Raw genomic sequence first — 20,593 nt, 5'->3', positions numbered from 1 at the left:
GGAACTGTGAGTCAATTAAACGTCTTTTCTTATAAATTACCCAGTCTTGGGTAGTTCTTCATAGCAGAGTGAGAACAGACTCATACAGAGTCCCTGATCCTCTCAACCAACCTGCACCAAGTATAGACCCATAGTGAGGAATAACTGGGACTCCCCTTTCCGGAATGTAGATGTGTAAACACCCATCCAGGGCTTCCGAGGTGAGTGTGGCCAGTCTAGCCCTCAGCAAATGCTCCATTCTGTCTACTGACCACGCCCCTCCAGACTCTGCCATGGAGAATCTCATCCCAATGACCATGCTGTGTTGATCCTGGTGGCCTCTGGGGGATGCTCGTTCAGGCTCAGCACAGCCAGAGAAGGCCCCAGACGGCTTCCCTCATGAAAACTCAAGATGAGTGTGGATTTACTGCTTACAGTTTGCAGAACCTTGGAGAATCTGCAGAAAAAAACTGAGATAGGGCGGGAAGAATCTGGAGGAGCCGGAGGCATGTTCCAGGTGAACAAGGTGCTGCTGCATTCAAGAGGACTATTATTTTTTTCAGGTACAGGGTGTGCAAGAAGGAGTTAATCTCACAGCTGCAAGGGTGATAACGTTGGGAGGGTTTTCTTGTAAAGTTGGCCCTTAGCTGGCATCTAGTTCCTAAACATGGCTCCTGGAATGTTCCCTATGTTCCTAAGAGATAAGCTGGTGTTGTGTGACTGCAGCATTGAATTCTACTGTGTCTTGACTAGGCCATTTCTGCAAACAATGTAGCTCATTGTTGATGAGTTAGTAAAAAAAAAAAAAAATGCTGATAAACAGCAGCTTTTCCCTGGTTTCCCTGTGACTGACCATTATGCCTATATGGCCCCCACCTAATAACAACCTTGAACATTGAGTCTTAAGCAGGTTTGCCTGGAACCAACACTTCACATGCATTGCTACATTTTTTTATGCTGATGGAATGATTAAGACAAGACATAGATTTTCACAGCTTATGACCAGCATTCTTGATCTTAAATATATTTTGGTAAAGTTTTTTTTTTTCAAAAAGGTAAAAAAAAATTGCTCTTCTAGAAGGATAAAATGGACACAAGTTTTTATTTAGCTTACTATTAATGAGGGAACGGGAAAGATGTTAATACTGAATTCAAAGAAGAATCCGTAGAGCAGACATTTAGGGGCTGGTAATGTTTAAGGGGATTCAAAAATGAGGCTAATTTTTGTTATTTTTTGTTTTGTTTTGTTTTTTCTTTTTTTTTCTTTTTCTTTTTTTTTTAAATTTTATTTTATTTTTATTGATCATTCTTGGGTGTTTCTCACAGAGGGGGATTTGGCAGGGTCATAGGACACTAGTGGAGGGAAGGTCAGCAGACAAACAAGTGAACAAAGGTCTCTGGTTTTCCTAGGCAGAGTGTTTGTGTCCCTGGGTACTTGAGATTAGGGAGTGGTGATGACTCTTAACGAGCATGCTGCCTTCAAGCATCTGTTTAACAAAGCACATCTTGCACCGCCCTTAATCCATTTAACCCTGAGTGGACACAGCACATGTTTCAGAGAGCACAGGGTTGGGGGTAAGGTCATAGATCAACAGGATCCCAAGGCAGAAGAATTTTTCTTAGTACAGAACAAAATGAAAAGTCTCCCATGTCTACTTCTTTCTACACAGACACGGCAACCATCCGATTTCTCAATCTTTTCCCCACCTTGCCCCCTTTCTACTCCAGAAAACCGCCATCGTCATCATGGCCCATTCTCAATGAGCTGTTGAGTACACCTCCCAGACGGGGTGGTGGCCGGGCAGAGGGGCTCCTCACTTCCCAGTAGGGGCGGCCGGGCAGAGGCGCCCCTCAGCTCCCGGACCGGGTGGCTGGCCAGGCAGGGGGCTGACCCCCCCATCTCCCTCCCGGACGGGGCGGCTGGCCAGGCGGGGGGCTGACGCCCCCACCTCCCTCCCGGACAGGGCGGCTGGCCGGGCGTGGGGCTGAGTCCCCCACCTCCCTCCCGGACGGGGCGGCTGGCCGGGCGGGGGGCTGACCCCCCCACCTCCCTCCCGGACGGGGCGGCTGGCCGGGAGGGGGCGCTGACCCCCCCACCTCCCTCCCGGACAGAGCGGCTGGCCGGGCGGGGGGCTGAGCCCCCCACCTCCCTCCCGGACGGGGCGGCTGGCCGGGCGGGGGGGCTGACCCCCCCACCTCCCTCCCGGACGGGGCAGCTGGCTGGGCAGAGGGGCTCCTGGCTGGGCACAGGGGCTCCTCACTTCCCAGTAGGGGCGGCCGGGCAGAGGCGCCCCTCAGCTCCCAGACCCGGTGGCTGGCCAGGTGGGGTGCTGACCCCCCATCTCCCTCCCAGATGGGGCGGCTGGCCGGGTGGGGGGCTGAGCCCCCCACCTCCCTCCCGGACGGGGCGGCTGGCCGGGCGGGGGGCTGACCCCCCCACCTCCCTCCCGGACGGGGCGGCTGGCTGGGCAGAGGGGCTCCTGGCTGGGCAGAGGGGCTCCTCACTTCCCAGTAGGGGTGGCCGGGCAGAGGCGCCCCTCACCTCCCGGACGGGGCGGCTGGCCAGGTGGGGGGCTGATCCCCCCATCTCCCTCCCGGACGGGGCGGCTGGCCGGGCGGGGGGCTGACCCCCACCTCCCTCCCGGACGGGGTGGCTGCCGGGCGGAGACGCTCCTCACTTCCCAGACGGGGTGGCAGCCAGGCGGAGGGTCTCCTCACTTCTCAGACGGGGCGGCCGGGCAGAGACGCTCCTCACCTCCCAGACGGGGTCGCGGCCTGGCCGAGGCGCTCCTCACATCCCAGACGGGGCGGCAGGGCAGAGGCGCTCCCCACATCTCAGACGATGGGCTGCCGGGCAGAGACGCTCCTCACTTCCTAGAAGGGATGGCGGCCTGGACGAGGCACTCCTCACTTCCCAGGTGGGATGGCGGCCAGGCAGAGACGCTCCTCACTTTCCAGACTGGGCAGCCAGGCAGAGGGGCTCCTCACATCCCAGACGATGGGCAGCCAGGCAGAGACGCTCCTCACTTCCCAGATGGGGTGGCGGCCGAGCAGAGGCTGCAATCTCGGCACTTTGGGGGGCCAAGGCAGGCGGCTGGGAGGTGGAGGCCATAGCGAGCCGAGATCACGCCACTGCACTGCAGCCTGGGCACCATTGAGCACTGAGTGAATGAGACTCCGTCTGCAATCCCGGCACCTCGGGAGGCCGAGGCTGGCGGATCACTCGCGGCTAGGAGCTGGAGACCAGTCCGGCCAACACAGCGAAACCCCGTCCCCATAAAAAAAACACGAAAACCAGTCAGGCGTGGCGGCACGCGCCTGCAATCGCAGGCACTCGGCAGGCTGAGGCAGGAGAATCAGGCAGGGAGGCTGCAGCGAGCCGAGATGGCAGCAGTACAGTCCACCTTTGGCCCGGCATGAGAGGGAGACCATGGAAAAGAGAGGGAGAGGGAGAGGGAGAGGGAGACGGGAGAGGGAGACGGGAGACGGGAGAGGGAGAGGGAGACGGGAGAGGGAGAGGGAGATGGGAGAGGGAGACGGGAGAGGGAGAGGGAGACAGGAGAGGGAGAGGGAGACGGGAGACGGAGAGGGAGACGGGCAATTTTTGTTATTTTTAGTATAGAGACGGGGTTTCACCATGTTGGCCAGGCTGGTCTTGAACTCCTGACCTCAGGTGATCTGCCCGCCTGGGCCTCCCGAAGTGCTGGGATTACAGGTGTGAGCCACCGTCCCCATCCATAGAATTGATTTTTAAGTGTATTAATTCTACCTACTATTTTCACCACAGCCACATCTGCCTACATAATTTCTAGTTGTCTATCTCTTCTCAAATATACTGCATGCTGTCCATCTACCCCCATGCACATGATCTTAAAAAGAACATTTCTCCCAGAGATGACTCAGAAATCAGGCCTGTCCAGAGCAGGTGGTTACAGCTGCTCCTGTCCAGGAGCATCAACTCTTCCAAACTTAGCATCTGCCCAAAGTTGTGGCTGGCAAGGCGGAGTCCAATGTGACCTCCCACTCACGTGTGGGATAGATGTCCAGGTGTGACAATACCACAGACAGCCTGTTTTTCACACACACACAGGGGAGATGGAGCCTCCTCCATGGGGAGGCTCTGAGAGGGAAGGAGGAACCGTCAGTCCCTCTCACCCGGAAGGGGCTGAATCAAGAAGGCACCGGGTCTGTTTGCTGCTACATCCTGGCCCTTGGTGAGATGAGGACAGATTAGATAGACGCAGCCAAAGTGAGGGGAGAGCCCATTTCTGTCTGTAATATCTCTAGAGAGCCTGGTGTTCACGCCCAGGACAAGCCCTGGGGAAATGAGAGCCAAGCTCCTGGGGAGGGGCAGTTCCTCTTTCTGCCCCTCATGGGCTCCCACAAGGAAGCAGAGAGATGGCAGTGCCCATGTGCAAACACAGAAGAGGGGCAGCCACAGCGTCTCACTTTCACCTGGAGCCCTAGGTTCCTCCCTGTCTGTGAGGACCCTGGACTTCCTTTTCCATGCCACATAGAGATGGAAACGTCCTTTTTTTTTTTTTTTTTGAGATAGAGTTTTGTTCTTGTTGCCCAGGCTGGAAGGCAATGGTGTGATCTTGGCTCACTGCAACCTCTGCCTCCGGAGTTCAAGTGATTATCCTGCCTTAGCCTCCTGAGTAGCTAGGATTACAGGCATGTGCCACCATGACCGGCTCATTTTTGTATTTTTAGTAGACACGGGGTTTTGCCATGTTGGCCAGGCTGGTCTCGAACTCCTGACCTCAAGTGATCCACCCACCTTGGCCTCCCAAAGTGCTGGGATGACAGCTGTGAGCCACAGCGCCCGGCTGAAAACGTCCTTCTTAACGACTCCCTTGTGAATCCCCATTTGTGTCTGAAATATTGGCAGAGAGCCTGGTGCTCACCCCCAGGACAAGCCCTGGGAAATGAGAGCCAGGGTCCTGGGGAGGGGCAGTTCCTCTTTCTGTCGGTGTGCTGATGGGACGACCTCGTGATGGGGAGGACCCAGCCTCCGTGTGCCCGCACACCATGTGTCTGTCTGTGTCTACGGGCACCGTGGCCACACCTGCCTACACAGCCAGGGCCAGGAGGAGGAGATGCCATGACCCTCATTCTCACAACCCTGCTCTTCTTTGGTGAGATCTTAAGAGGGGGAGGAGAGACCCTAGTCTAGGAGAGAGACCCCAATCCATAGCCATGCCCTAGTCAATTAGGGCATCCCAGGGGCTCAAGGAAAAGAAGACCTGCTCAGGCTTCGGAGGCAAATCTTTCACAGGGAACTCTCTTCCAGGGCTGAGCCTGGGCCCCAGGACCCGGGTGCAGGCAGGTGAGTCTGTCCCCAGCTGTCCTAGGTCCCTCCTCCTCTCTGGGGACAAGGGACCACCCCTGGGCAGCTGGGGGTGAAGACAGCAGTTCTGGGCTGACTGATGGGGATGAGGGGGGTCCTGGGGCTGAGAGCTGGGATCTGAGGGTTGAGGACATCTTGGGACCTAACCTGTGATTTCCTTCCAGAAAACCTACTCAAACCCATCCTGTGGGCCGAGCCAGGTCCCGTGATCACCTGGCATAACCCCGTGACCATCTGGTGTCAGGGCACCCTGGAGGCCCAGGGGTACCGTCTGGATAAAGAGGGAAACTCAATGTCGAGGCACATATTAAAAACACTGGAGTCTGAAAACAAGGTCAAATTCTCCATCCCATCCATGATGTGGGAACATGCAGGGCGATATCACTGTTACTATCAGAGCCCTGCAGGCTGGTCAGAGCCCAGCGACCCTCTGGAGCTGGTGGTGACAGGTGAGAGGACACTCAGGGGTCCCAGCCCCAGGCTCTGCCCTCGGGAAGGGGGTCGGCTCTCAGCTCTCGAGGGGTCTCCCTTCTCACAGCCCAGCCTTGTGGGATAAGGTGGGAGGTGTGAGCCCCATTTAAACACGGCTGCCTTTTTTTCTCTTGAAAGCCTACAGCAGACCCACCCTGTCCGCCCTGCCGAGCCCTGTGGTGACCTCAGGAGTGAACGTGACCCTCCGGTGTGCCTCACGGCTGGGACTGGGCAGGTTCACTCTGATTGAGGAAGGAGACCACAGGCTCTCCTGGACCCTGAACTCACACCAACACAACCATGGAAAGTTCCAGGCCCTGTTCCCCATGGGCCCCCTGACCTTCAGCAACAGGGGTACATTCAGATGCTACGGCTATGAAAACAACACCCCGTACGTGTGGTCGGAACCCAGTGACCCCCTGCAGCTACTGGTGTCAGGTGAGGAAGCCGTAGCTTTTCCTTATACAAAGTCAGGGCACCAGGTGAGCTGTTGGGAGCCTTACCCTCGGGCTAGCCCACGCAAGAAGAAAAGATGAGGGGAAGATGGGGGCCCTGGGGACACAAATACAGAATGAGAAAAAAACAAGGATGCTGGAAACCCTAGTGAGGAAGGCTACAGAAGGAAGGGGCGTGGGAGGAACCAGCGGCTCCAAGTCCCGACTCATCTTTCCCTCCAGGCGTGTCTAGGAAGCCCTCCCTCCTGACCCTGCAGGGCCCTGTCGTGACCCCCGGAGAGAATCTGACCCTCCAGTGTGGCTCTGATGTTGGCTACATCAGATACACTCTGTACAAGGAGGGGGCCGATGGCCTCGCCCAGCGCCCTGGCCGGCAGCCCCAGGCTGGGCTCTCCCAGGCCAACTTCACCCTGGGCCCTGTGAGCCGCTCCCACGGGGGCCAGTACAGATGCTACGGTGCGCACAACGTCTCCTCCGAGTGGTCGGCCCCCAGCGACCCCCTGGACATCCTGATCGCAGGTGAGGAGCCCAGCGGGTTCAGTCAGGGACCCAGGCTCTGCACAGGCCCTGCTGGGGGAGCCCAGGTGGTGATGGCCGGGATGAGGGGTGGGGGTCCCAAGGGAGGAAGAGACAGACAGAGACAGGGGATGGGCGGGGAGGCGAGACTCAGAGAAGACAGAGACAGACTGAGGGTCCCAGGGAGAGGACTGGTGGGGAGGTCTCAGCTCAGAACAAGGTGGGGCAGCCCCTCACCCATCCTTCTTCTCTCCAGGACAGATCTCTGACAGACCCTCCCTCTCAGTGCAGCCGGGCCCCACAGTGACCTCAGGAGAGAAGGTGACCCTGCTGTGTCAGTCATGGGGCCCGATGTTCACTTTCCTTCTGACCAAGGAGGGGGCAGCCCATCCCCCGTTGCGTCTAAGATCCACTTACAGAGCTCATAAGTACCAGGCTGAATTCCCCATGAGTCCTGTGACCTCAGCCCACGCGGGGACCTACAGGTGCTACGGCTCACGCAGCTCCAACCCCTACCTGCTGTCTCACCCCAGTGAGCCCCTGGAGCTTGTGGTCTCAGGTGAGGGCGCTGACCCTGTCCTCTCTGAGCTCAAAGGGGTTCTTGGAAATGAAAAAGGAGAGCTTCCAAGGGAGTGTCCGCCCGTCTGTCTCACTTGCTGTCCCACTTCTTCCTCCATCAGCCCCGGCCTTTGTGAGCCCTGAGCCTCTCTCGGCTCAGGCCCTGCCCCCAGGAGAGTTCAGGACACTAAGAAAACAGGACAGTGAAGGGGGAGGGTCCACAGGGGAGGGCCCAGCCCATGGAAGGGTGGAAATACATGGGAACCTCCCACCGAGGGGAAGGTCCAGCCTATGGGAGGGTGGAAATACATGGGAACCTCCCACCGAGGGGAAGGTCCAGCCTATGGGAGGGTGGAAATACATGGGAACCTCCCACCGAGGGGAAGGTCCAGCCTATGGGAGGGTGGAAATACATGGGAACCTCCCACCGAGGGGAAGGTCCAGCCTATGGGAGGGTGGAAATAGATGAGGACTTCCCACCCTGGGCTCCCACCCCTGAAGTCTCAGTAGGGTAAAGAGTGGAGAGGGCTGCAAGGAGGTGGGGGTGAGCCTTGGAGGAGATGAGATTAGACTGAGGGTGGAAGACGGAGGCCCCACCTGCTCCCTTCCTGATGTCTCCATCTCAGAATCAACGTCTGGGTGTCCCCAACCTCTAAGTCCTGACCCCGTGGGAGATGAAAGCGCAGTTACTCTGACCCAGTATAATATTCTAGACTCATCTCAACCTTATCTCCAATATTCAGGAAAGGGGTGGACAATAAGGGCGTGGTCCACGTGGCTTCCTGGGGCTCTGAGGATGGAGCAGGTGTTCCCTCTGTGGTGGTCAGAGGGGAGGGAGGTGTCCTAGAACCAGGCAGGAAGAAGGGAGCAGCAATGATAGGTGGAGGAGTCAGGTCTGTCCTCCCCTACCTGAGCAGGATTTGGGGTCCGGGGGTCCAGGCCTGACGTGGACAAGGGGAAGATGCTGGGGCTGATGTTTATATCAGCCATAAAAAATTGGAAATTTCACATTTGCCCATCTTTCTCACCTCAAATATGAATATATATGTAGTTACATATATATTTTTAAAACAAATATCTAAAGCCACATATGCATATGTATCTATAATCATTGTATTCATCTGTTCTCACACTGCTATAAAGAACTACCTGAGGCCGGGCACAATGGCTCACGCCTGTAATCCCAGCACTTTGGGAGGCCGAGGTGGGCCGATCACCTGAGGTCAGGAGTGAAAGACCAGCCTGGCCAAGATGGCGAAACCCCGTCTCTACTAAAAATACAAAAATTAGCTGGGCGTGGTGGCGGGTACCTGAATCCCAACTGCCTTGGAGGCTGAGGCAGGAGAATCGCTGGAACCCGGAGGCAGAGGCTGCAGTGAGCTGAGATCGCACCACTGCACTCCAGCCTGGGGGACAGAGCAACACTCCGTCTCAAAAACAAACAAACAAACAAACAAAAACCTACCTGAGACTGGGTAATTTATAAAGGAAAGAGGTTTAATTAACTCACGGTTCCACAGGCCATACAGGAAGCCTGGCTGGGGAGGCCTCGGGAAACTTACAATCATGGCAGAAGGCGGAGGGAAAGCAGGAACTTCTATGGCTGGAATAGGAGGAAGACAGAGAAGGGGGAGGTGCTACCCACTTTTAAATAACAAGATCTCGTGACAACTCACTATCATGAGAGCAGCCAGGGGGAAGCCAATCACCTCCCACTGGGCCTCTCCTCCAACATTGGGGATTACAATTCAACATGAGATTTGAGAGAGACACAAATGCAAAGCATGTTAATCACATATATTTTATAAGCCATGTTAATCACATATATTTTATATGAATATATGTGCTATGTACATATATAGACACAAATGTATATTCAAGTATTCAATCCTATGCTTAATATTTTTCATCAGATTTTTAAATATTTATTTGTTTTTATTTATTATTATTATTTTATTATTATTATTATTATTATTTTTGAGACGGAGTCTCACTCTGTCGCCCAAGCTGGAGCGCAGTGGTGCGATCTCGGCTCACTGCAAGCTCCACCTCCGGGGTTCACGCCATTCTCCTGCCTCATCCTCTCAAGTAGCTGGGACTACAGGAGCCCACCACCATGCCAGGCTAATTTTTTTTTTTTTTTTTTGTATTTTTAGTAGAGATGGGGTTTCACCATGTTAGCCAGGATGGTCTCAGTCTCCTGACCTTGTGATCCGCCCGCCTCAGCCTCCCAAAGTGCTGGGATTACAGGCGTGAACCACCGCGCCTGGCCTTTATTTTTTATTTTACTTTAAGTTCGGGTATGTTTTTAAATATTTGCTTTTCACCTTCCAATCTAGGTTCATACTTCAAAAAAGCAGAAATGATGTTTTTCTGTCCCACTTAGTCATTATCATTTAGAAAAGAATACATTTTCATATTTAAGTATATCACATTGTAGGTGTTCCTAACTATACGAAGAATTTGTTAACAAGACATTAAATGGATGATGAAACCACAGGGGAGCTGTCTGAGGCAGCACACAGTGGGGGCCGTTGCAGCCTCCAGCCCTTGCTTGTGCTCCTGACTTCTAAGAGTGGCTGAGGACCAACTCCTCATCCACAGAGACTGGGTCCTCATCCACTGAAAAATGGAAATTTCTGTCTCTGGGGGAATTAGTTGTTGTGTTCTTGTTGCACAAGATTGCACATCCAAGACAGCACACAAGAGCTCAATTCTTTCTAGTTGGGGGATCATTCTTCTTACTAATCCTGAGCTCCTGGGCTCAAGTAAACTTTGTTTCAAAGTGACTCAGGCACAAGATCTGAATTCCCAGAGCACAGAGAGGTTGAAAAACCCAATGACGTACCAGGGGAGGCCTGTGAGAGCAGAGAATGTGTTCACTAAGGATCTACATAAAGTCATGCCATGAGAGGTGGAGGAATATAAGAATGCATTGCCCAGGGGAGAGGCTCTTCAGCTTCTCACCAACATCCTTATTCTTTGATTCTTAGGAGCAACTGAGACCCTCAATCCAGCACAAAAGAAGTCAGATTCCAAGACTGGTGAGTGAGGAGATGCTCCCAGTTATGGGGCTGGGCACAGAGGGTCAGGTCCTGTCAAGGGGAGGTGGGTACCCTGGGTGGACATCCAGGGGTCTTTGGTAATTGTGATCTGCCCTGACCTCTGTGACCTCTTTGTCCACCATCCCTAGCCCCACACCTCCAGGATTACACAGTGGAGAATCTCATCCGCATGGGTGTGGCTGGCTTGGTCCTGCTGTTCCTCGGGATTCTGTTATTTGAGGCTCAGCACAGCCATAGAAGCCCCCCAAGGTGCAGCCAGGAGGCAAACAGCAGAAAGGACAATGCACCCTTCAGAGTGGTGGAGCCTTGGGAACAGATCTGATGATCTCAGAAGGTTCTGGAAGACTGGGGCAGCAGTTGGGGAAGTGTCTGCTGAGAATATCAAGGGGAAGAAGCATGGGTCAGGTGCAGGAATATGTCTGGGTGTCTGTAGAAGATGCTTCCTCCATTAAACTGTGGTGCTTTCCTCCTCATTGTCGACTCTCCTTGACTGCCCCTTCCTTCGTTTTTCTTCCCTATGATGTAAGGCTTCACCCCTATGGTGGGTTTGGGTCCGCCCCTCTGTGACCTCATGCTCTGCTCCACTTTCAGGTAATACATCTTTCTTTATTTCTAACTACTGCATTTTCTAATGTGTATTACTGGGACTATCTCTTCAGCTCATAACATGGAATTTGCTTTTGATAATTAAATCCATGGGCAAAAATCAGATTCGTGTTTGGAAAATTTAATTTCAAAGTGATGCTGTACCACCTGTCACTCTTCATCTGTAGTTTCTCCAGAAATACAGTCACTAGGAATCAAAAGAGAAGTGTTTGATGGAAAAGTCTGCTGTTGTGCGCATAGACTGGCTTCCTGAACAACAACAAAAAAGTTTTCTAAAAAGCATTTATTTGTGGAATTTGTTGATGACTGTGGTATAAACACTCCCTTCATGGGCACCTTCAAGATTCTCACATGGCTGCACCTCCCCCTACCTGCTATCACACCGCAGTCGGAGCTGGTGGTCTTGGGTGAAAGGCCCTGACCCTGTCCTCTCTAAGCTCAAAGACTCAGCTCAGGCCCTGCCCCCAGGAGAGCTCTGGGCAGAGATGGAGTGAAGGGGGCTCTGAGGGATGCTCAGCCACAGAGGAATTTACCCCTCAGAGGAGAAGAAGCCAACAGGAGTTCTCCCTCTTCTCCTTCACCTGGAGTCCAGAAGGTGCTAGGTGGGAAGAGGGAGGGTCTTGGAGAGGCCACTGGGCAGATGGAAAGGAGAGCTTTGAGTGGAGGTGGGGACTCCAGGATAGCTCCAATTCCTCACTCCCTTTCTGTGCTCCTTCCCAGGACCCTCCAGGGGCCCCAGCCCCCCACCCATAGGCTCTTTCTCCGTACCTGGTGAGTCATTGAGGCCTCTGGGCTCAGAGGGAGGGCGGCCTCCCCCAGGGCAGTCCTGAGTCTCCCAGATGATCCCATTCCCCTCAAGGATTCAAGCACGAGCTTCCCTCCAGGGAGCTGAGGCAGAGCCAGAGGAGGGGCCACAGGCTCCCCGGGGCTCTGAGGCTGGGCTGGTGAGGGGCAGGGGGTCGAGGCAGAGAGAGATGTTGGGGCCCAGCCTGGGGAGGAGCAGCCAGGCTGACGTGGGGAGCAGGGCAGCCCCAGCCCTCACCTCCCCATCCTGACCCAGCAGCCCTGAGGACCAGCCCCTCACCCCCACAACGTCAGGCCCCCACAGTGCTGAGTGAGGGGCTTTGAGTGGGAGGTGGGCGGGGTCCAGGGGAGGAAGGGCTGAGCTCTGTCATCGGTTTGAGGCTCCTCTGGTGATGGTGATGTGGACAGGCCCCTCCCCTGCCTGGGCCTCAGTTTCTCCAAGTGTAAAGGAGAGAGGTCTGCGGGTGGGAAAGTTCCTTTCAGCTCTGACTCCCAGCTGTGACGTCCTGGGAGAGGAGGCCTCCCAGGGAACCTCCCAGACCCGATTCCACAGGGGCCTGTCCTGTCCCACCTGCAGCAGAGACAGTGACCTGGGGCAGGGGAGGGGAGCAGAGGCTCATGTGTCCAGAGAGTCTGGGGTCCTCCTGAGCTCCCCCACCCAGGGAAAACCAGAGCCAGGTCCAGGGAAAAGCAGTTTCCCTTCCTGTGGGTCCACAGCTGTGGGTACCTGGACGGGCAGCAGCAGGCTCTGAGTGACCACATCCGTGTGTCTGTCTGTCCTGGAGGGCCCTGTGGTCTCCTCTCCCACAGCTGGAGCCCCCAGAGCAGGCATCATGGTGTTCGTGCTTCTCTGCCTCAGTCAGTGATGGAGGGAGAAGGCGCTACCAGGTTCTCCACGAGCCTCCCTCTTACTCCAGCCCCTGGGCTCTCAGGTTGGGGGGCACAGTTGTTCTGGGCTGAGGGTGATAAAACAGAGAGGGGTTTTGGACTAAACTAGAGAACCAGGAGTGAGATCTTGGGACCCAGCCTCTGGTTCCATTTCAGGGCCCTTCCCCAAACCCTCCCCATGGGCTGAGACAGGCTCTGTGATCACCTGGGAGAGGCCTGTGACCCTCTGGTGTCAGGGGAACCTGGAGGCCCAGGAGTACCGATTGGATAAAGAGGGAAGCCCAGGGCCGGTCGCGGTGGTTCACGCCTGTAATCCCAGCACTTTGAGAGGCCAAGGCAGGCAGATCACGGGGTCCGGAGATCGAGACCATCCTGGGTAAAACGGTGAAACCCCATCTCTACTAAAAATACAAAAAATTAGCCGGGCGCGGTGGCTCACGCCTGTAATCCCAGCACTTTGGGAGGCCGAGGCAGGCGGATCACGAGGTCAGGAGTTCAAGACCATCCTGGCTAACACGGTGAAACCCTGTCTCTACTAAAAATACAAAAAATTAGCTGGGCACGGTGGCGGGTGCCTGTAGTCCCAGCTACTTGGGAGGCTGAGGCAGGAGAATGGCACGAACCTGGGAGGCGAAGCTTGCAGTGAGCTGAGATCACGCCACTGCACTCCAGCCTGGGCGACAGAGCAAGACTCCATCTCAAAAAAAAAAAAAAAAAAAAAAGAACTTGACATCAAACATGGGTGAGGGTCACTACTTTGGAGAGTCTTGGGCCAGAGATTGACAATCTGGGCTCAAGTAGAAGACAGGTCCCCATGGACAGAACTGAGAGGCAAGTGTGGCATGGGCTCCAGACACCAAGCACTGGCGTTGGACAACTCTCTTTTGCAGAACCGCGTGGGAAAAGTTTTAGCCTGAGAGGCATGGATTTTACCCAGGAGGCAAGATCTGTGGCCTGGGGTAGTTGAGTGGTCTGACGTCAAACCGCATGTGATTTGATGGTCTGAAATTGCTTCCAGCATTGGGCCACAGGGAGGAGCTCTGCTGGGTTGGGAGCATTAGATTAAAGTGAGTCCCACTGCCATTTTCTAGGCTTGGAACCCAACGTGCCCCTCTGGGGAACTCTGCTGTAACTTTGGCATAATAGTCATTGCTCTCCTCAGTGCTTCAGTGCCTCTCCAGGGACCTGAGAACCACACATGGAGCCTCTGTGGGGACGGAGCCTGTGCCTAGCATTGGGCCTGAGTACTGGCTTGCCTGGACCAGACACACTTACCTTCATTTCCCTGCGCTGGAGGCAGAGTACTGATCAAGACCACTGAGTTTTCCACAACCCAACCCATCACTTAGGATACCTGAATACTTCCGGTTAACAAAGGTCAAGCATAAAGCCCACTGCCAGCGCTACAACTGGCTCTCACCAGCAAGTGCCACCTACTGGCCTGGAGATCAAACCATACAGCACATTACAACGTCTCCTGAAACAAGTGACAGTGAGTGGGGAAGAGACAAGCTTCACACAAACTCTGCCACCACCATTGCCCACGCCACCCCAGCTACACCTCTCCTTTGCAGAACCGCTTGAGGAAAGGCTAAACCTTTCTGCAAAGGAGAGGTGTCTAATTCCAGTGCTCGGTGTCTGGAGCCCATGCCACACTTGCCCCTCAGTTCTGTCTGTGGGGACCTGTCCCCTACTTGAGACCAGATTGCCAAGGAGGAGGCCTTAAGTTCACTTGCCTGCTCTGTCACCTACCTGAGCCTGGGAAGGTTGAGGCTGCAGTGATCCAAGATCGTGCCACTGCACTCCACCCTGGGTGACAAAGTGAGACCCTGTCTCAAAAAACAAAAACAAAAAAACTGCTCTGACCTTTTCAAAAGTATCAAGGTCAAGAACAAAGATAAGCAAAGGCACGACGCAGCGGAGTAAGAGCCTGTCTATTGCCTATTGCTCTCAAGCACCATCTACTGGATCACAGCCACACTACAACACCAAAAATCACTTTACTAAATTCTATCGCCTGGAAAACCAAGAGCAAGAATTCAGCAAAGACCCTGTACAGAGCCTTAGTCCCCTGAAAACTTCCAGAAATAAAGCCAACAGACTATACTCAATTTATACCCTTGCAATGAAAGGAATAGCAAACCTCCCAGATGAGAAAAAATCAGGGAAATAACTCCTATTATCTCCAAACCAGTCCAGTCCACGAGCTCCCCAGAAATTGTTCTTAATCAGTATGAATTGTCTGAAATGAGAAACGTAGAATTTGGAATCTGGATGGCAAGGAAGGTCATTCAAATCAAGAGCAAAGTTGAAATTCAATCCAAGGAAGCCAAGCAATCCAGTAAAATGATTAATGACATGAACGATTAAATTTTAAGAAACACCCAAACTGAACTTCTCGAGCTGAAAAATTCATGACACGAATTTCATAATACGATGAGAAGCATTAACAGCAGAATAGACCAAGCTGAGGAAAAGAATTTCAAAGCTTGAAGACTTGTTTGAATCAAATCAGTCAAATATAAGGAAAAAATATTTTTAAAAGTGAACAAAATCTCTGAGAAATATGATATTATCTAAAGACACCAAATGTATGACTTGTCAGCATTCCTGAAAGGGGAAGAGAGAATAAGCAACTTGGAAAATATATTTGAGGACATAGTCCATGAATATTTTCCTAAACTCGCTAGAGCGTTTGACACACAAATCCAAGAAACATAGAGACGCCCAGCCAGATAACGGTCTAGATTTGAGAGTATGGTAAAAAAGATGCTTAGAAAATGTCAGAAGTGAGACACAATGGCTCATTTGCTTGTGTCTTGCATTCTCCACATTGCAATTCTGTACTGATGGCTGTACTATCAGCAGGATCCACTCATTATTATATTCACTATCAACCTTCAGCCTAAGGGTTTTGGCAGCCATTGATGTTTATTGCTTGTATACTCAATGCACAGGTTATCCAAGCTTTGCAGGGTTGACTATTATTATGCAAAAACTCTACAGCTATTCTTAGGCAAAAACATTACTATAGCTATTACTATACTTATTATTGTGTAGAAACATTCTACAGAAAATAATGTTTCCTGTGTAACACTTCAGATAAACAAAAGAGATCTTGCTTCTTGCCTTCATTTCCACGTTTTTGATGTGGAGATTTTGTTCTTTTCCCATTCCTCATATTTGAGGGGTTTTTTGTTTTTTAATTTTGTTTTTAACAGTAGTAAACTGATAGGCTTTGAACATATTCATTAGTTTTAATACACTACCTATATTATTTGATTCTATAAATATTCCACATTTTGCCATTGGGAACTTTTCATGATAGACTTTATGTTCAGGTAACATGAATCTGATGGTATGTGGTGATGTCTTTGCTTTCTTGCATGATAAGAAGTTCTGACTTCATCTCCTGTATTTTCTCTCCGAATGTGGAGTCAGCTATTTCTCTAGGATGAAATTTAGAATTTTTGACCATACATATTTTAAGAATTAAACATTTTTGAGGGTGTATTCACTTATGTTTTACTATATATAGTCAAAATTATATAATATTAACTATATGTCACTACATAATATATAATTTGATTTAAAAGTATACATTTATTATATAATATGATAAATAATATATGCATTATAAAATATATGGTCAAATAATTTTGCTTACATTCTAGTACAAATAATTCTTCCTTGTTTAGTAATGCCCTAATTTGATAGGAACTCAATTCTATTTCCCTTTTTAAGGTATTATCTTTAGATTTATAAGTTATATTTAAAAATATTTTATAGTATAGACATTCAAGAATATGTTTATATATATATATATTTTAAATGGAGTCTTGCTCGTCGCCCAGGCTAGAATGCTGTGGGCGGCAAGCCACCCAGGTGCCAAGGCAAGAGACAGAGGACACAAGCTGTTCCAGTATAATAAAATATAAAACAAGAATAGTTATACCAGATACAGATCTTAGATATGGTTATATATGAATATCATTAATCATTAGTTTGTAGCAATACTTTTTATTCCAATATTATAATAATCCTCACTCTATAATCATAGCCTAGGAAAAACCAGGCCATACAGAGATAGGAGCTGAGGGGACAGTGAGGTGTGACCAGAAGACAAGAGTGAGAGCCTTCTGTTATGCCCGGACAGGGCCACCAGAGGGCTCCTTGGTCTAGCGGTGACGCCAGTATTTGGGAAGACCGTGGTCTAGCGGTAGCGTAAGTGGCAAGGAACAACACCCGCTACTTAGCAGACCGGGAAAGGGAGTCTCCCTTTCCCTGGGGGAGGTTAGAGAAGACTCTGCTCCTCCACCTCTTGTGGAGGGCCTGACATCAGTCAGGCTCGCCCACAGTTATCCGGAGGCCTAACCGTCTCCCTGTGATGCTGTGCTTCAGTGGTCACGCTCCTAGTCCGCCTTCATGTTCCATCCTGTACACCTGGCTCTGCCTTCTAGATAGCAGTGGTAAATTAGTGAAAGTACTAATAGTCCCTGATATGCAGAAATAATGGTGTAAGCTGTCTTTCTCTCTGTCTCCTCTCTCTCTCTGCCTCGGCTGCCAGGCAGGGAAGGGCCCCCTGTCCAGTGGACACGTGACCCACGTGACCTTACCTATCATTGGAGATGACTCACACGCTTTACCCTGCCCCTTCTGCCTTGTATCCAATAAATAACAGCGCAGCCCGACATTCGGGGCCACTACCGGTCTCCACGCATTGGTGGTAGTGGTCCCCCGGGCCCAGCTGCCTTTTCTTTTATCTCTTTGTCTTGTGTCTTTATTTCTACACTCTCTCGTCACCACACACAGGGAGAGACCCACCGACCCTGTGGGGCTGGTCCCTACAAATGCAGTGGTGCAGTCTCAGCTCACTGCAATCTCCACCTCCCGAGTTCAAGCAATTCTCCTGTCAGAGCCTCCCGAGTAGCTGGGATTACATGAGTGTGCCACCATGCCCAGCTAATTTTTTTATTTTCAGTAGAGGTGGGGTTTCACCATGTTGGCCAGGCTGGTCTTGAACTCCTGATCTTGCGATTCGCCCACCTCAGCCTCCCAAAGGTATGTTTATATTTCTATACCAAAACAAGAAACAAGACACAATGATGTCAGTCTAGCTTTATTCTGTCTCCTCTGCACTGTTTCCTCTCTCTCTCTCAACTACTCACTTTTAAAGGTTTTGATTAATCTTTCATTTTAAAAAATAGATTACAAAATACACACACAATGACATAACACGATACCATTTTTCTCTGGTTCTGAGTAAAATAAAGTTAACTGTTGATAACGTCCTGAATCTTTCTTTTTCTTTTCTCCCTGCCACCCCAACCATAAAACTACACGTCTTGGAAGGTCAGCCTTCAAGATAACTCATTCATCTCACACACAGCTGCCCAGGGCTCCACTGTGGGGAGGCACAGGAATTTATTGAGTCTTTCTTTGATTGAAATTAAGTGGGTTCAAGTCATTGTGGTTTTACAAATCATAATTTTGGAATAAATAGCTTTGTAATAGTACAAGTTTGTTCTTAATGTTTGTATTCACCTGGAATAATGAGTTTTGTGAGAAAAAGGCATTTTCTGGGTGTCAGGCCTCTGAGCCCAAGCTAAGCCATCATATCCCCTGTGACCTGCACGTACACATCCAGATGGCTGGTTCCTGCCTTAACTGATGACATTCCACCACAAAAGAAGTGAAAATGGCTTGTTCCTGCCTTAACTGATGACATTATCTTGTGAAATTCCTTCTCCTGGCTCAAAAGCTCCCCTAAGGAGCACCTTGTGACCCTCACACCTGCCCACCAGAGAACAACCCCTCTTTTTCCTTTACCTACCCAAATCCTATAAAATGGCCCCACCCCTATCTCCCTTCGATGACTCTCTTTTTGGACTCAGCCCACCTGCACCCAGGTGATTAAAAGCTTTATTGCTCACACAAAGCCTGTTTAGTGGTCTCTTCACACGGACACGCATGAAACCGGGTACAGTGAAAACACTCAATTGTATTTTTCAGTCTACAGATTCCTCTGATTAAAATAGAATCAAACTCCAACATCTCCTCTAAATGGAGATGGTTTCTGTTAACTTAAATTGGAGTATTACCTTTCTCATTCAGACTGCTGCTGGAATCCTTGGAAATTCTCTACTCCTTTACTTTTATAGCTTTACTTTTGTCCCCACACAAATAGTGAGACCCAGAGACCTGTTTCTCAGCCAGCTGGTCTTAGCCAACAACCCGGTTCTTTTCTCTAAAGGGATCCCTCAGACAATGGCGGCTTTTGGATTGAAACCTTTTCTGGATGAGGCTGGATGTAAACTTGTCTTCTACCTACACAGAGTGGCCAGAGGGGTTTCCCTCAGCACCACCTGCCTCTTCAGTGGCTTCCAGGCCATGAAGCTTCACCCCAGTATCTCTGGGAAGATGGAACTCTGAATTAGATCCCCAAAGTTTATAGTTTTCTGCTGTTTCCTCTGTTGGATCTTGAATCTTGTTGTAAATATTTATACCGCAAAGTATATAACTGACCCAATAAAGAGCAAAAACATGAGTATGGAAAAAATGTATAGATACTGCTCCTCACCCTATCCAGGAAGATCGCTGTATGTAATAGATGCAGTCATTTACTGCTGCACAGATGGTATATGTGTCTCCCGTATATGTGTCTCCCTCACGATCTGCACCAGCAGCTCCATGGTCCTCGTCCTGCATAGATACAAGCAGAGAGTCCAACATGTTCACAGCCGCAACCTCTCCCGCAGAACATCTCATGAAACCACAACCACACACACCATCCTCATCCTGGTGAGCATGTTTGTCTCCTCTCATGCTCTAGCTGATATTTTATCATTGTGCGTAACCCAGATTCAGAATCCAAGCCAATGGCTGAGAAGTACCTCTTTCCTGGCTTGTGCAGGATTCCCGACATTCAGCCCCTTTGTGTTCATTGTCAGTGATGTCCGAGTGTCACGGTTCTACTTTGTGTGCTAGATAAGGAAGAGAAATGCCCCAGGTATGGTCTTTGGGCTATAAATTGCCTCCAGACCATTGCATCCTCTATTTAATCACTTCCCCCACTCCGGTGTTTGAAGGCTCACACATCAGGCCTGTGAAGGTGCACCCACACGCTGCCCTGGCCATTCAGAATCCCCAAACCTCCCACTCTGGGGTTTGCAAATGCACAGCAAAGACTCCACTTGGCAGCAATTTTGCAACAGCTTGTATTCAAGTAATCTCACATGAAATAACATTAAAATGAAATTAAGTATAATAAAACCCAACATCTGGACAGAGTTTATTTTTGGAAGAAGTTTAATCAAAGGCAGCCATAAGCATGTAAATAAATTCCAACTCATTTACTCATTGTAAATTATTTTTATTTGTAACATTTATTTGTAAAAATTATTTGTAAACTCATTGTAAATTAAAATATTAAATGTACAATGGACATGCAAGAAAAGACTTGTAAATAAATGCATTATGTAGTAATACTAATTTCTTTATTGGGTGTCAAAGGAAACTTTTAACTTAAGACACTTTTATTTTACCAACAAATAACAATATTTCTCTCAGAATTATTCTTTGTAACACCACAACGGCTGTAACCCATCCAACTTCACTCAAAGAAAGTGAAGTAAGTGCTCTAAAGAAAAAAATATCCTGGCCAGGCACAGTGGCTCACACCTGTAATCCCAGCACTTTGGGAGGCCAAAGCAGGTGGATCACCTGAGGTGAGGAATTCGAGACCAGCCTGACCAACAGGGTGAAATCCTGTCTCTACTAAAAATACAAAAATTAACTGGGTGTGGTGGCTCATGCCTGTCATCCCAGCTACTCGGGAGACTGAGACAGGAGAATCACTTGAACATGGGAGGCAGAGGTTGCAGTGAGCTGAGGTCAGGCTG

At 50.7% G+C, this 20,593-nt stretch overlaps 1 protein-coding gene across 2 annotated transcripts; it reads left to right on the top strand.

Annotated features, from left to right (window-relative positions):
- Positions 1-3,801: 3,801 nt before the first annotated feature.
- Positions 3,802-11,174, top strand: LOC100981392 (leukocyte immunoglobulin-like receptor subfamily A member 4). Of its 2 annotated transcripts, XM_063599639.1 has the most exons (7): positions 3,802-5,308; positions 5,494-5,778; positions 5,939-6,238; positions 6,478-6,774; positions 7,028-7,330; positions 10,323-10,373; positions 10,523-11,174. In XM_063599639.1, the coding sequence occupies exons 2-7, from the start codon at positions 5,622-5,624 to the stop codon at positions 10,714-10,716; spliced, it is 1,302 nt and encodes a 433-aa protein (XP_063455709.1). In that variant the 5' UTR covers positions 3,802-5,308; positions 5,494-5,621; the 3' UTR covers positions 10,717-11,174. The 2 variants fall into 2 exon arrangements, with proteins under 2 accessions (XP_063455709.1, XP_054958816.1); XM_055102841.1 differs by having other exon boundaries at positions 3,802-5,778.
- Positions 11,175-20,593: the final 9,419 nt, after the last annotated feature.

This window comes from Pan paniscus, chromosome 20 (assembly GCF_029289425.2).
Source record: "Pan paniscus chromosome 20, NHGRI_mPanPan1-v2.0_pri, whole genome shotgun sequence".
Taxonomy (NCBI): domain Eukaryota; kingdom Metazoa; phylum Chordata; class Mammalia; order Primates; family Hominidae; genus Pan; species Pan paniscus.
Note: the sequence above shows the minus strand (reverse complement) of the source record. Positions and strands in the feature narration are given on the sequence as shown.